This window comes from Rana temporaria, chromosome 1 (genome assembly GCF_905171775.1).
Source record: "Rana temporaria chromosome 1, aRanTem1.1, whole genome shotgun sequence".
In the NCBI taxonomy this organism is placed as follows: domain Eukaryota; kingdom Metazoa; phylum Chordata; class Amphibia; order Anura; family Ranidae; genus Rana; species Rana temporaria.
The window spans coordinates 568,685,006-568,700,574 of NC_053489.1; the positions used below are offsets into that span (position 1 = coordinate 568,685,006).

A 15,569-nucleotide genomic window follows, 5' to 3' on the forward strand; every position below is an offset into this window, starting at 1 on the left:
CCCAGCCTGCCACCCAGTCGGCTGTTGATAGAAGAATCACAGGATTCAAAAACGCAGGAACAAAAACAATAAAAAGCGAGAAAATCGCAAGAAAAAAATCTCCAGAGTACAGGACTCCAGAGTGCCTGCCTCTCCTGTCGTTAGGCAGAAAAAAACTGGAGCTGCTAGAGCAGGGTGTGGGTTATACCCGGGGAACCACGCCCCCTGGGAGGAGCTGCACTGAGGAAAGTGTTGTTAACACTTAAAGTGCTTTGTTTCTGCCTAACTCTCCTGGAAGGAAGCGGATATAACCCTAAGGTCAAAGGCTGCTGTGTCCGTCCATGAACGGAAGAGAAATATACATTATACACACACAATTGTTAAATTACACGTTTCGATAAGGCACAGCTTGTCTGCTCGAAACGTTGAATTAAACCAACATCGTGCTTTTACCTTTTAAGACCCTTGAGTGTCGCTCTCTTTTTTGGTTTATATGCACTAGTCTTTACTGTGCACCTGGACTCATTTTTGATTTGTGTGCGTTGACAACCATTGGATATACATGTATATCTATACACACACACATAAACATGGCAGGGAGACATGTTAACTGTCTTGGGGGGTGCCTCCCTCAGTTCCCCCAGGATTCTCTTCTCATCCCCGATTCTCCACCTCTGAGCTGGTGAATCTGTGAGGGGGAACTCTCCCCCGATCATCTATGTTTCATAAACCGTTAATGAACTATCAGTTCAGTTTCATAATCGGACACCCATCTGTGCAATAAACATGGGAGCTCCCTATACAGGGACTAGGGGAGGGGTATAAGGTTTATCTCAACAAAAAATAGCAAGAAAGCAGACCTAATGGTGTGGAAGGCCAAGCACGTGTCCCACCTATATGCAAGTAGGGGAATACCCCTGGGGCAAAGCTTCATGATAAACCTTGCTAAAATACCCTACCCTTGAACCTGGCAAAAGTCACAGACTTAAAGATTTCCCGTGAAGCAACAGTCAAGAGCATCAACTGGTCGACTTAGAACATTTGCCCAGGTCAATCCAGGGCAAGAAAGAGTGCCATAAAACCTGCATTTTATCAAGTCTATGAAAGGTGTATAGATCCCACACAGAGTCAAAAAAGCAATCCCTGCTGCTGCCAGAGAATTTCTACACCTGGAAATGAACCTGTCCACCATGTAGTTGAACCAGGATATCAGGGTGCCCACATCCAGTGTCCTCCACACAGGTTCTGGAATGCATTTAGGCACATGAACTGCTGCTCCCACACATCCAGAGGTAATCAGTTGGAGGAAGCTTGACCTTCAATCGACATCACCCAAGATGGACACAGCAAACACGACTAGAATGTGAAATTCAGTCTAGGTCGGGTCAGACAACTGTCTTCTAGCAGTAAGATCTACTGTTCCATCCTTAATCACTGTCATATGACATCCTGGGCTTTCAGTGGTGATATCTGAATGTTGTCTGCAGCTGCAAGCATCATCCAGATAAGTTTTTTTCAGCTGGCGATTCCCTACACCATAAGAACTATCATAGTGGCAGTTCAGCCGCTTGATTGTTCTTACCGGCGACGGGAGGGGGACTCAACACCCCCCTCCAACCGCTCCCCAGTGCTTCTCCGAGCTCTCCCGTGCGATTAAGAACCCGGAGAAAGAATCTACCATCGCCCAAAGGAAGTCATAGAGAAAACCGAGGGACAGATGTGGTCCACGGCAATCACTTTGACTTGGATGCCCGGGCAAGATGTTATGACTTCACGTCCCGGCCGCCGGAAGTAAACAAAGCCGAGATCTCAGCTAGGAGGCATCAGATCGCAATTTTATTTTTTGATCTGATGCTTTCCAGCCTGGAGGAGAGATGTGGGGTCTTATAGACCCCACATTTCTCCATAAAGAAGACCACTCCACGCATGATTTTCATTACAAGGGATGTTTACAGGCACAGAATCAATAAGGTAAGATGCAGAAGCGTGCTTAAAGTGGAACTTTAGTCAGAAAGTCCTGCACTTTGCAATAGACTTCTATTATATTCTGCAGGTTTGGTGCACTTTTAGAAAGCTCACCAAACTCGCAGGTAATAACAGAAGTCTATGGCTCAGTGCAGGTAACCCACAGGTGCGCTGCTATGCACCTGCGGATTAGTTTGAAAGCAGCCCAGTAACCACTGCAGAACAGATATGCCCATATATACCCTGTGATTTTATTAATAAAACTGAACTTTTATAACAGTATTCTATTCTATTTTATCCCAGAGCAGGAGGTAGTGGGCCACATCAGAGGGCTCCTTGGGCCACATGTGGCCCCCGGGCCACTGGTTGGACACCCCTGGCCTAAATGGTTTAAAATCTAGTAATACATTGCCTCACCCTGCTCTGCACATGCTTAATCTCTATTTTTAGGCACTGTGCTGAATTTGTAGAGGCCGATCTGCCGACACCCTAAAGATTTACTGCTGTTTAGGAGCTTTAAGTTTCAGCAAAATGTCAGCCTCCGGAAAGAAGAAAAACAGCAACAATGCTGGAGGCAATTTACAGCACACACTAATTTTGGTAGCATAATTATTACAGTGAAATGTATGTTCCTTGCTACAGAACATTGTCAGTAGTGGTAACAGTAGTAGGGGCTATATTGGGCTGGTCTTCAGTTTGCCAGTGTCCAATACTCCTGTACAATGCAAAGGTTAAACTCTTCCTGTGTCCCTGAGGCTGCGTTCACAACCGAGCATAGCAAGAGCTCAGATTGTTTTTTTTGCCCACATGGCGGAGATGTTTCCCATGCTTTTTCTGTACGCTTTGTCATGCATTTCAGGAAACACCTAGGGGTCTATTTACAAAAACTGGAGCGTGAAAAATACGGTGCAGCTGTGCATGGTAGCCAATCAACTTACAACTTCAGCGTGTTCAATTAAAGAATGGGATTTATTTTTTGGGAAAACTTACTAATCTAGGTGGAGAACCGAGTGATCAACCACCACCAATCACTCAGTTCTCAGAGCTCCTGGCTCTTAGAGGCTCACTGAGAGGCTGAGCCGGGTGCCGGTCCAGGCATGTGGGTGAATCCCGACCACACGTCGCAATCTTGCCCAAGCCTGGACTGGCTCCGACGACAGCTGACAATGGGTCAAAGAGTGCAGAGCAAACTGCACTCCTGTGATCCACAGAGGAAGTACAGCCAAAACACGCTTTGTCTGTACTTTTGCTTTCAGCTTTGACAGAAAAAAAATGGAAGCGGATTGGTTTCTATGCAGAGCTGCACCAGATTTTGCACTCTCCAGTATTAGTAAATCAACCCCCAGTGTGAACGGAAGCTCAATGAAGGAGAAAGAAATATCATTAATTCTTCTGTGCAGTGCATGGAGTAGGTCAATCCACTGACAGTAAATGTGATTGTACATTGTGTTCAGATTTTTTTTCTTTTAATACCTTACATACTGTAAGGGAACTGAGAAGGAAATACCTCACTTGTTTATATTGTTAAGAAGAATGAAATGGCTCTTACCAGAGTCATCCATCACAGAGATTGCTTGTTCGGTCTTGTGTTGTAAGGCAAGAAGAGCTGTCTGCCTTCCCTTTAAGGCCCTGAGCTGCTCCTGCTGTTGAAGGATCCTTGTCAGCAACGCATGTTGTTTTTTCATATTTTTTAATTCTTCTTTGGCCTCTTGTTGAGGATCTAATGCCTGCAAATGAAAAAGTAATTTACTATAAAATTTGAGTGACTCACATAACACCTTGTAAGTATTACATAAAAATTTAGTACTCATATGAAAAATGTCTAGCAGAAATGTATTTCTATGAATTAGACCACACGGTGATATGTTACTATGCAGCTCACAATCTCATAAAGAAAACTAAACTATAAATTAATATCGAACTTGACGGTATAAATTACTCATACAGGCAAAAGCATACAAAATATGCAGTGCTGAGAGTTATTTGTATTAAACTATGTAATGAAGAGACACCTTAGAAGTTATTCCTTTACTTCTACAATGGGCATCATAAAATTTTGTATGATGGCGTTAAAAAAGAAGAAAAAGAAGAAAAAGTATTTTTGACTTGAACACCACAGGACACAGGCTCCTCCCAATCCTAAATAGCCACAATTTTGTAGCAAGCCAACAGGATCATGTATCAAACCGATCAAGAAAAGCTTGACAAAGAAGCTTATAGCGCCCTAAAACTGTCATCAGATGAGACTTGAACATCCACCCAATCGAATTTATACGTGAACACTAGGTGGAGGTCTAAAACCGATGCCCAGTGTGGAAAAACTCATACAGAACTAAAAGGTCTGTTTGAGTGCACCTCAACAGGGAAGAGAGAGGAACCCAATCTTTTAAGCCAAAATTTCTATTGAGGACATATCTATTCCACCTACCAATGATGGAGTAAGAAGCAGGGAGTTCCCCTGTTGGAACTTTTATCATACCACAGAGAGGGAATAAGATTGCCTAACAGGAAGCTAGAGCTTTTCAGTGCATTTTGTCAAGACAGTGGATGTCCTTAGGATGTTCAAAACAGGATATAAAAGAGGGAAGGACAATGTCCTAGTTGAGGTGTAAGGAGGAAACCACCTTCAGGGGGCAGGGGGAGGGGGTGTAAGGGCCTTAGGACTCAAGACAACCTTGTCATTGACCAAAACTAGGAAGGACTCTTACAGGATAATGTCAGTAACTCGGCGACCCTCTGCACAAAGGTGACCTTGGATGTATGGCCAGAATAGTTTTCAGGTGTGAATGGTAGACTTATTGGAGAAGTCAATTTAGGCCCCTGTCCCTCAGAACCTGGGTCATTCTGTTAAAGCCAGCAAATTAGAAGTATGGTGCACTGGGTCCACAGAGAGTACAAGTTTGTCCAAGTACCACATCACTTGGGCTAATTCAGTGCAATGAGAATCACTGGATGACCCTTTCTTGATTCTGTGAGGAAGTGGGAGAAGCTGAAGAAACAGAAAAGTTTAGATCAGGTGGAATTGATCCCATAGAGTCCCTAGAGTGTTCACTGCATAATCCAAGGATCCATGGACCTACCAACAAATTTGTTGACAAGAATCTTTTGTCCCAGCTACTTGCAGCTGTGATGCACTAAGGTTAGTGAGTGGATCTCCAGCAGGTATTCATGGTTCAGGAAATCTCAATGTATGGGGGTTTTGCATATCCAGTGAAGGAGCCTCTATAAACCAGGCAATTACCAATTTTTGGTGGCTGAAAAAGATGGCAGCAGTAATGCATTAACATACTGCATGCATTCTCAGCAGAAGAGGTTGGTGGAAACACATCATCTGAGTTGCCTCATCCTTCTGAGAACAATTGCAGACAGAAGCAAAAAAAAAAACATCCAATTGAATATAGTTCACTAAAAATCGTTAAAAAAATATAATGGCATGGGGTGCCACAATAAAATGAACAGCCAAATCCTCTGCCTACTAACCCACAGTGTGTGTCATGACTGCCAGATACTGTTGATCAAAGCCAGGAACATGATCCAATATACAGGGAAACTATCTTACCTTATCCATAACACTAAACCTATTAAGATCCAGACTTTGCTGGTCATAAGCATAACCCGGAGGGGTTTCAGGGTTGGAAAACCATATAAAAATGGACAAGTATAGCACTCTGAAGTTAACATCAAATGTTACACCATCTACACAGCAAGTGTCCAGTGTACACAAATATAAAGCACACACATAAAAAGTACAAACTCGGGGATCCGTTATTAGCCAACAAAACTAACTACATCATGCCCATGGCAATTTTTTAATCAAATCTATAAAACACACTCCTGCAACAGTAATAAAAGTCAAGCTGAGACAAGACAATTCTGGTGATCCATACTAGAATGGCCACAGTTACTACATTTCAAATTATATATTATATATACACACACACACACACACACACACACAGCTCAAAAAATTAAAGGAACACTTTTGAATCAAAACTCCTGGGATATTGATCAGGTCAGTTAAGTAGCAGAGGGGGAGGGGTGTATACAGAGGGGGTTGTTAATCAGTTTCAGCTGCTTTGCTGTTAAATGAAATTAACTGATCAACAGGTGCACTAGATGGGCAACAATGAGACGACCTCCAAATCAGGAAAGTTTTTTCAGGTGGAGGTGTCTGACATTTTTTTCCCCCTACTCATCTTTTCTGACTGTTTTTCACTAGTTTTGCATTTGGCTAGGGTCAGTGTCACTACTGGTAGAGCAAGGCGATACTTGGACCCTATAAAAGGTTGCACAGGCAGTCCAACTCCTCCAGGATGGCAAATCAATACGCGTCGTTGCCTGAAGGTTTGCTGTGTCTCCCAGCACAGTCTCAAGAGCATGGAGGAGATTCCAGGAGACAGGCAGTTACTCTAGGAAAGCTGTACAGAGCCATAGAAGGTCCTTAACCCATCAGCAGCACCAGTTTCTGCTCCTTTGTGCAAGAAGGAACAGGATGAGAACTGCCAGAGCCCTACAAAATGACCTCCAGCAGTCCACTGGTGTGAATGTCTCTGATCAAACAATCAGAAACAGACTTCATGGGGATGGCCTGAGGGCCCGATGTCCTCTAGTGTGCTCTGTGCTCACTGCCAGACACTGTGGAGCTCAATTGGCATTTTCCATTGAACACCAGAATTGGCAGGTCCGCCACTGGTGCCCCATGCTTTTCACAGATGAGAGAAGGTTCACCCTGAGCATATGTGACAGACGTGAAAGGGTCTTGAGAAGCCGCAGAGAACTTTATGCTGCCGGTAACATCGTTCAGCATGACCGGTTTGGTGGTGGGTCAGTGATGGTCTGGGGAGGCATATCCATGGAGGGACGCACAGACCTCTACAGGCTACACAATGGCACCCCGACTGCCATTAGGTAACGGGATAAAGTCCTTGGACACATTGTCAGACCCTACGCTGGTGCAGTGGGTTCTTTCTGATGCACGACAATGCCCGGCCTCATGTGGCGAGAGCATGCAGCCAGTTCCTGGAGGATGAAGACATTGATACCATTGAATGGCCCCCACGCTCACCTGACCTAAATCCAAAAGAACTCCTCTGGGACATTATATTTCGGTCCATCCGGCTCCGCCAGGTTGCACCCCAGTCTGTTCAGGAGCTCAGTGATGCTCTGGTACAGATCTGTGAGGAAATACCCGAGGACACCATCCGTCGTCTCATTAGGAGCCTGCCCTGATGTTGTTAGGCATGCATACAAGCACTTGGGGGCCATACAAACTACTGAGGACCATTTTGAGTTGCTGCAATGAAATTTCAGCAAAATGGACTAGCTTGCTGCATAATTTTTTCACTTTGATTTTCAGGGTGTCTTTGAATTCAGCCCTCTGTAGGTGGATAATTTTATTTTCCATCAAATGAGGTGCCATCCTTTCAATCCTAACACATTACCCAGTCCATATCAGTATAGATATCCAGCATGAGATTTTTGCCCGTTGAGATCCGATATGTTTTCAAAGTGTTCCTTTAATTTTTTTTTGAGCAGTATATATATATATATATATATATATATATATATATATATATATATATATATATATATATATATATATATATATATATATATATATATATATATATATATATATATATATATATATATACATATACATACACACACACACACACACACACATTTATATTGTGGGAGATTAGCTTGTGAGGATCACCTTTTCTAAATCACAGTCCGCAAACAAGCACTTTCTTAAAAGTCTGGCGGATGCCAGGTTTTATTTACAAGAGGTTTGCAGGTAAAAAATAAACAAAACAGTCAATTAAATCCTTGCCGTGCGGCACTAAACTAAACAAATTGTCTCCTCTCTATACAGTGCGGGGCTGGTTCCCGTCACCCACGAAACATGAGATAAAGCAAACCTTTTCTTTTTAATCCACTTCAATAGAGCTCCTCTCACTCAGGTTCCCTCCTGAGTCTCCAAACCAGAACCCTCCTGTGCTCTCTTCTTGGATTTGTTAAAGTCCAGCTGACTGTGGACTCCAGTGGAGCCAAACATCCAGACAGGAACCCAGCCTGCCCCAGAGGCTGGAAAACCCGGGTCGGATTCCGGTTCAGTCCCTTACAATGTAATGAATGCGAGGTGAAATGTACCTATTGTCGTGTATCTCACCTTGCATACCGTCACAATAGAGATTATATATATATATATATATATATATATATATATATATATATATATATATATATATATATATATATATATATATATATATATATATATATATATATATATATATATAATCTCTTTAGTATATAGCTCATCTGGGCACAGGTCTTTAAATGCCTTATATGGGTTTCCACAATGAAAAAGGAAATAATTTGTCAGTTCATCTACAGATATACTGAAATAAAATTAAGGACTTCAGATCTGAACTGAGCAACTAAAAAAACTACGTTTTTCCCCTGCAGCATTCACAGTAGCAGCCAACAAAAGGTAGAAGTAACAGAGCATTCTTAAGCGAGGAGATCAGGGTTATATTGTTCTATGAGAATGTAAAACCTTTTCAACTTGCAGGACAAATTATTTTGCACATTTTTACAAAGGAATATTTTGTTAAATGCGATTGATTGACTACTGAACGTCTCATTTGTCCATCCCACATTCAGAAATGCAACAACAAGCCACAAAGAATTGCAGAAAGCAAGGGTATATTCACTGAGTGTGAAGGGGAAGCACCGTGGTTGAATTATTTTACATTGTCTGTTAAATAAATATATACCTGTGACTGTAATTCGTACTGCAGAAGGTGAATGCTATGTGGCCGCAGTTCCCTGTCACTGACAGCTGGGCTTCCACCCTTACTTTGAGAAGAGGTAGAGATGCTGAATTCTGTAACTTTCATTTGTAAGCTGTCTAGATTGTCTTCAATGCAGGGCCGACTATGAGATATCTCCTTTGTTAAACAGTTAAATTTGTTAGATTTGCCACACAAAAGCATATGAAAACTGCATTTTTAAAATCTACAAAAAAAAAAAAAAAAAAAAAAAAAAAATCGGGAGAAGTGGTTTATTCTCATTTCACCCCTTTTGTGGTTTCCTTGCCTAAAATGTCCTGCTGACATTTGAGGCAAGCAACACTTGCCTCAAATGTCAGGTAAAAAATATATAGTGATTTCAACTAATACAAGTCAAGGTAATATGGTCTTAAGAAGGAAAAAAATCTATAAAAGAAGGTATATAGGAGTATACATATGTCCCCAGGCAGATTTTTAGATTTTGTGTTACAGATCTGAATGCATAGCATGTTTCTGCACTTGTGTGAATGTCTTTATTAAAAACAATGCAGCCGCTTTCAGATCTGCAATTAAAAAAAGCTTGTAAATGCTGTGTGAATGAAACCTTGATGGTACTTGCACTGTACTGATTTGTAATCCAGGTAGAAATTTGATGCGTTTATTTTGAGCGTATTTGAACGCACAGTAATTACTAGCCCAGAGAATGCAATTCGAATCTCTTAAAATGAACATTGTACGCATGCAATATACTGACTGGCAACGCAAATTAATTTTTTTTTTTTTCTGAACTACTTTTTTCACACGTGTGTACTGGCACACTAAAGACAATTGTCTGCATTTACATTAGAAACAAAAATAACACAAGCACACATATATGAAAAAACAGACTGACTAATTGCATACATGAGGGTACCTCCATAATAAATGGTAGGGTGTGTACACAAAAGGCAAACTGACATGATAAAAAAAAAAGGGATGCCCTGACAAAGTTTCAGGAGGGATGAAACATATGTAGACAGACTTGCATAGTAATGGACCCCGCAATTTACCTTAGCCAGGTACCCAAGGAGATTACCCAGCACGAGACCCAATGGTATTACATGAACTGTGATTGCTGGAGTGTTGGTCTTACTGCTAACTGTCCGGAGCCAATGGACCAATCCGATCTGCTACTCACTGCACAGGTGAATTGGCTTACTGCTCACTGCAGAGACTACTACCTACCCCTACTAACAATGCATTTGTAGGACCTACACAAGATTACCATCTGCCTTGTACTGTTTCCTGACCCACGATACAGTTGACTCCATTACATCCACCCAGCTACCTTGTTGATCTGAAACATGGGAGGACTGCCATCACCACAACAATATCCAGTTGTCATTTTTTCTATGGGGGACTGTGGGATTTTGTGGGGGAGGTGAGCGTATTTTTGAGAGCCGTTTTTGTGGTGCAAACCTTTTATTCAATAAATATTGGAGATAACCCATGGGTGTGCATATTCTTTTATTTTTATGACAAGCACATATATGCTTAGAGACCCTGGGCCATATTCTCATAGAAGTTACGATGGAGTATCTCAGGATACTCCATCGTCTCTCCCTTTTTTGGCCCGTGTATCTATGCGACTGATTCTTAGAATCATTTTCGCATAGATACACTTACGATCCACCATCTGTAAGTCACTTACACTGGCGGATCTTAAATGTAATGACGCCGGCCGCCGCTAGATGGAATTTACGTGAAGGACTCATTTGCGTATGCAAATGATCCTTCTACGCCGATTCCCGAACGAGTTTGCGTCGCGTAACCGTCGCTAACGTCGTTTGCGTAAGCGGAAATTTAGTCCTGCTATATGGAGGATTAAATTTCCGCAAGTACAACGTAGGCCATGTTACGGATGGCGTCGGGTCCGCGTCGTGTTTTTTCGTCGGGTACGTCGTTTCCGTAAGTCGTTCTTGAATACGTCTTTACGTCAATGACGCACACGTCGGCGTCATTGATGTTTTCCGCCGAGAACTGGAGCATGCGCACTGGGCTTTTTGAAGCCCGGCGCATTCGCAGTTCATTAGAATCGGGGGCGCGATTAATTTGAATACAAGCCGCCCCCTTGGAGATCCGCCAGGCTACGCCGGGGCATTTACACTCCCCCATCCCAACTTACGGAGCAAGTGTTTGGGGAATACAACACTTGCTCCTGTAAGTTGGGACAGCGGAGTATAAGTACCTTAAGCGCAGCCAACGGATTTTTACAGAGAATATGGGCCGCTGTGTTTTTAGGCATCAGTGTGCAAGAGGCCTAAATAAAGTGGTAATAAACTTCTGAATGTGATTTTTACCTAGGGGGAAGCTTACTTGTAGATATGTGGGCGCATATGTGGGAGCGACGCCATCGCTCGGCCATTCAAGCTGTCGAAGTCCGCAAACCCAGAAGGAAGACTGGGTTATGATGGAAGCCCTGTCAGTGGTGATAGTGCAGCACTGGAGGACATCATTCGAAGGCAAGTCTTTCATAATGTGCTGGTATGTGATGCATACTAGCACATTATGCAATTGCCTTAAAGGGGATTTTCTATTTCCAAATGCCACAGTTTACTACAGCATTAAGCGGTATGTGAAATTGATCAAAAAACAAGCTATATTTTATCAATATTTGGGATTTGAAACCAATGTATCCTGTGACTCATCAGAATCTCTCCCATTCACAGATCTCATTACAGGCAGTGAAAGAAAAGTCACACGGTATTTGCGCAGCATTTTATCAAACGTGATATTTTTGGGGGAAAAAAACACTTGTTAAAATAAATAATAAAAAAAAAAAACACAACACACAAACATTTTACCCAATTCTCCAATTCTTTTGTATAAATGTGAACGATGTTACGCCTAGTAAATAGACACCCAACAGGTCGCGCTTTAAAACTGTGCCAAACATCGATACTTAAAAATCTCCATATGCCACTCTTAATTTTTCTTTTGTAGTTTACCAATTTAGCGTTACACAGAGGAGGTCGTGTGCTACAATTATCACTCTTGCTCTAACGTTTGCGGCAATACCTCACGTGTGGTTTTTGAACGCAGTTTACATATGAGGATGCGACTTACATATGCGTTTGCTTGCAAATATAAGGGGATGGGGGGGTCCTTGCATTTTTTTTAAATTATTGTTTATTTACATTTTTACACTTTCCCTTTAATTGTGTAATTACTTTAATGTCTATTATAAGGGATGTAAACATCCCTTGTGATAAGAATAGGGCATGGTGGGCCCTCTTTACGGAGAGATGTGGGGTTTAAGTCCCCACATCTCTCCTCTATGCTGAAATCCCCCCCAAGCCCCGTCCCCAGGGAAAAAAAACGCCGTGTTTACATCTGCCAAAGCCGGAAGTGTTAACGCTTACGGCCCCCAAGGGTCAGTTAGATGGCCAGCTCTATGGTAAGCCGCCGCCAGATTCATTCTGTGGCTCCCTGATCACATGGGAGAGACCAGAGAAGCACCGGAGGGGGTGGGGGGGAAATCCCCACCCACCGCCTTCAAAAGCAACTGTACCCAAATAAATTTGTAAGCATTGTCTTAAGTTATTAAATACTACCAAAAGAAATCTCTGAAGTTTTTTTTATTTTAACAGAGAAGTGAACACAATTTTTCCTGCGGACACAGCAGGTGACAGATCGCGGCAGCACAGGAAGCAAGTTCCGGGAGGACATTATATGAAAGTCCTGCCCAAACCGTCATTTTGCAATAGGCCAGGCGGGAAGTGGTTCAACAAAACCTTTACTAAAAAAATTGAGATTAGCATGTACAGTGCCTTGCAAAAGTATTCACCCCCATGGTATTTTTCTTGTTTTGTTGCCTCACAACCTGGAATTAACATGGATTGTTTGAGGATTTGCATCATTTACTTTACAGAACATGCCCACAACTTTGAAGACTTTTTTTGTTGTTGTGAAGCAAAAACAACAAACAGAAAAAGTCAATGTGTATAACTATTCACCCCCCTAAAGTCAATACTTTGTAGAGCCACCTTTTGTGGCTATCACAGCTCCAAGTCGCTTTGGATAAGTCTCTGAGCTTGTCACAACTTGCCACTGGGATTTTTGCCCATTCCTCCTTGCAAAACTGCTCCAGCTCCTTCAAGTTGGATGGTTTACGCATGGGAACAGCAATCTTTAAGTCTGACCACAGATTTTCTATTGGATTAAGGTCTGGCCTTTGACTAGGACATTCCAACATATTTCCCCTTAAACCACTCATGTGTTGCTTTAGCAGTGTTTGGGGTTCTGCTTGTCCTGCTGGAAGGTGAACCCCCGTCCTAGCCTGATGGTGGGGATGGTGTTCTTTGGGTGATGTGAGGTGTTGGGTTTGTGCCAGACATAGTGTTTTCTTTGATGGCCAAAAAGTTCAATTTTATTTGCATCAGACCAGAGCACCTTCCTCCATACATTTTGGGAGTCTCCCACATGCCTTTTCGCAAACTCAAAACGTGCCATTTTGTTTTTTGCTTTAAGTAATGGCTTTTTTCTGGCCACTCTGTCATAAAGCCCAACTCTATGAAGCGTAAAGCTTTTTTTTCATCCTGTGTACAGATACTCGTCTCTGCTGTAGAACTCTGCAGCTCCTCCAGGGTTACCTTAGGTCTCTGTGCTGCCCCTCTGATTAATGTCTTTTCCTGGTCCGTGAGTTTTGGTGTACAGCCGTTTCTTCGCAGGTTTGTTTTTTGGGCCACATTCTTTCCATTTGGTTATGATAGATTTGATGATGCTCTTAGGGATCGTCAAAGATTTGGATATTTTTTTTATAACCTGGCCCTGAATTGTACTTCAACATTGTCCCTTACTTGTTTGAAGAGTTCCTTGGTCTTCATGGCAGTGTTTGGTTAGTGGTGCCTCTTGCTTAGGTGTTGCAGCCTCTGGGGCCTTTCAAAAAAGATGTGTACATGTAATGACAGATCATGTGACACTTAGATTGCACACAGGTGGACATCATTTTACCAATTATGTGACTTCCGAAAGCAACTGGTTGCACCAGAGCTTTTTATGGGCTTTACAACAAAGGGGGTGAATACATACGCACATGCCAATTAACTATTTTTTCAGAAATAAAAAAAAATATGTATATATTTTTATAATTTTACTTCACCAACTTAGACTATTGTGTTCTGATCCATCACATATAATTCAGATTAAAAAAACATTGAACTAAAGGCTGTAATGTAACAAAATAGGTAAAAAGCCAAGAGGGTGAATACTTTTGCAAGGCACTCTACGTTTTTGATCAAATGTGTGGTTTCATCAATAGTCATAATAATAGTAAATACGTGCCAAGTTTTACATCTTGGACAAGGTTTCTGAACTTCTGTGTAATGATTGTCAAATTAGTTTTACCAAGTTTAATCACAAATTCAGGGGAAGTGCATTATATAGTAATAATTACTAATGAATTGTTTTCCAAAAATGCTATGGAGTATGACAAACCTTCCACTTGAACACAAATCTAAACTGAAGGGGCTTACATACTTAAAAAGGAACCAGGTGGTTGAAAAGGGTGCTTACCGTGGTATCTGAAGCCTCAGACTGCACATCAACGTTTAGTGATGTGCTCTCAGCTAAAGAACCTGATCCCATTGCTGAATCTATAGTGCGGGTATCCTCCTCATTTTCACTAGTCTGAAATATGGTATTAGTATAAAAGATTGAAGAAACAGTCGAGAGACAAAGTACACTTTTTTAAAACTTCTTTAAACATGTAACATGCAGTCAGTAAAAGTCAGACTTACAAGCATTTTTTGAAGAAATGTAAGGCAACACTTTTCCTGGGCTTTTAGATGGCCAATTAAGTTTGACAAGCGTTCCACATTTGTAGACCTTTCATTTTTCTCAACAAGGTCATCTCTCATAGAACTGGCCTTAGAGATATAGTTGCGAATCTGTACAAGTCTACTCACAACCTATAGAAAAAGGCATGAACGGTAACTACCAGATGAGGAACTTCCATTTTATTTCTGTCAGCTAGGCACATTATAAAAGAACAAATAGATTTTTAGAGTAATCCTAATTTGGGATAAATAAAAAGTAGAAAGTAGAATTAGTCTTTTTACAGTCTTGTAATTAGATTTCCCTGAATCACATGCACACAGTAAAGCCTAGTAAACACAGGCCGAATGTCGGGCAACATCGACCAGTTTAACCACTTGCCGTCGCCGCACCGTCATAATACGTCCACAAGGTGGCTCTCCTAGGCGAGACCACGTACTATGACGTCCTGCCTTTTTTTCGCCCCCCGCTCCCGTGCGTGTGCCCGGCGGGCGCGATCGCCGCCGGGCACACGCGATCGCTCGGTACAGAGCGGGGAACGGGAGCTGTGTGTGTAAACACACAGCTCTCGTTCCTGTCAGCAGGGGAAATGCTGATTTTCTGTTCATACAATGTATGAACAGAAGATCAGTGTTTCCCCTAGTAAGGCCACCCCCCCCCCCCCCCCACAGTAAGAACACACCCAGGCATACTTAACCCCTTCCCCGCCCCCTAGTGTTAACCCCTTCACTGCCAGTGGCATTTTTATAGTAATCTAATGCATTTTTATAGCACTGATCGCTATAAAAATGCCAATGGTCCCAAAAATGTGTCAAAAATGTCCGAAGTGTCCGCCATAATGTCGCAATACCGAAAAAAAAAAATCGCTGATCGCCGCCATTACTAGTAAAAAAAAATATTAATAAAAATGTCATAAAAATACCCCCTATTTTGTAAACGCTATAACTTTTGCGCAAACCAATCAATAAACGCTTATTGCGATTTTTTTTTTACGAAAAATATGTAGAAGAA

At 42.0% G+C, this 15,569-nt stretch overlaps 1 protein-coding gene across 10 annotated transcripts in view; it reads right to left on the reverse strand.

The window, feature by feature from the left end:
- PCM1 (pericentriolar material 1) overlaps nt 1–15,569 on the reverse strand; it is a 229,552-nt gene that overhangs the window by 158,952 nt on the left and 55,031 nt on the right. For 6 of the 10 annotated variants that reach the window (XM_040334550.1, XM_040334544.1, XM_040334515.1 and 3 more), the window contains exons 5-8: nt 14,522–14,692; nt 14,298–14,411; nt 8,730–8,903; nt 3,494–3,671 (exon numbers count right to left, since the gene is read on the reverse strand). In XM_040334550.1, the coding sequence (XP_040190484.1) occupies nt 3,494–3,671; nt 8,730–8,903; nt 14,298–14,411; nt 14,522–14,692 (637 nt within the window). The remainder of the gene's footprint in view (nt 1–3,493; nt 3,672–8,729; nt 8,904–14,297; nt 14,412–14,521; nt 14,693–15,569) is intronic. The other 4 variants (XM_040334558.1, XM_040334566.1, XM_040334573.1 and 1 more) reach the window with 4 other exon arrangements.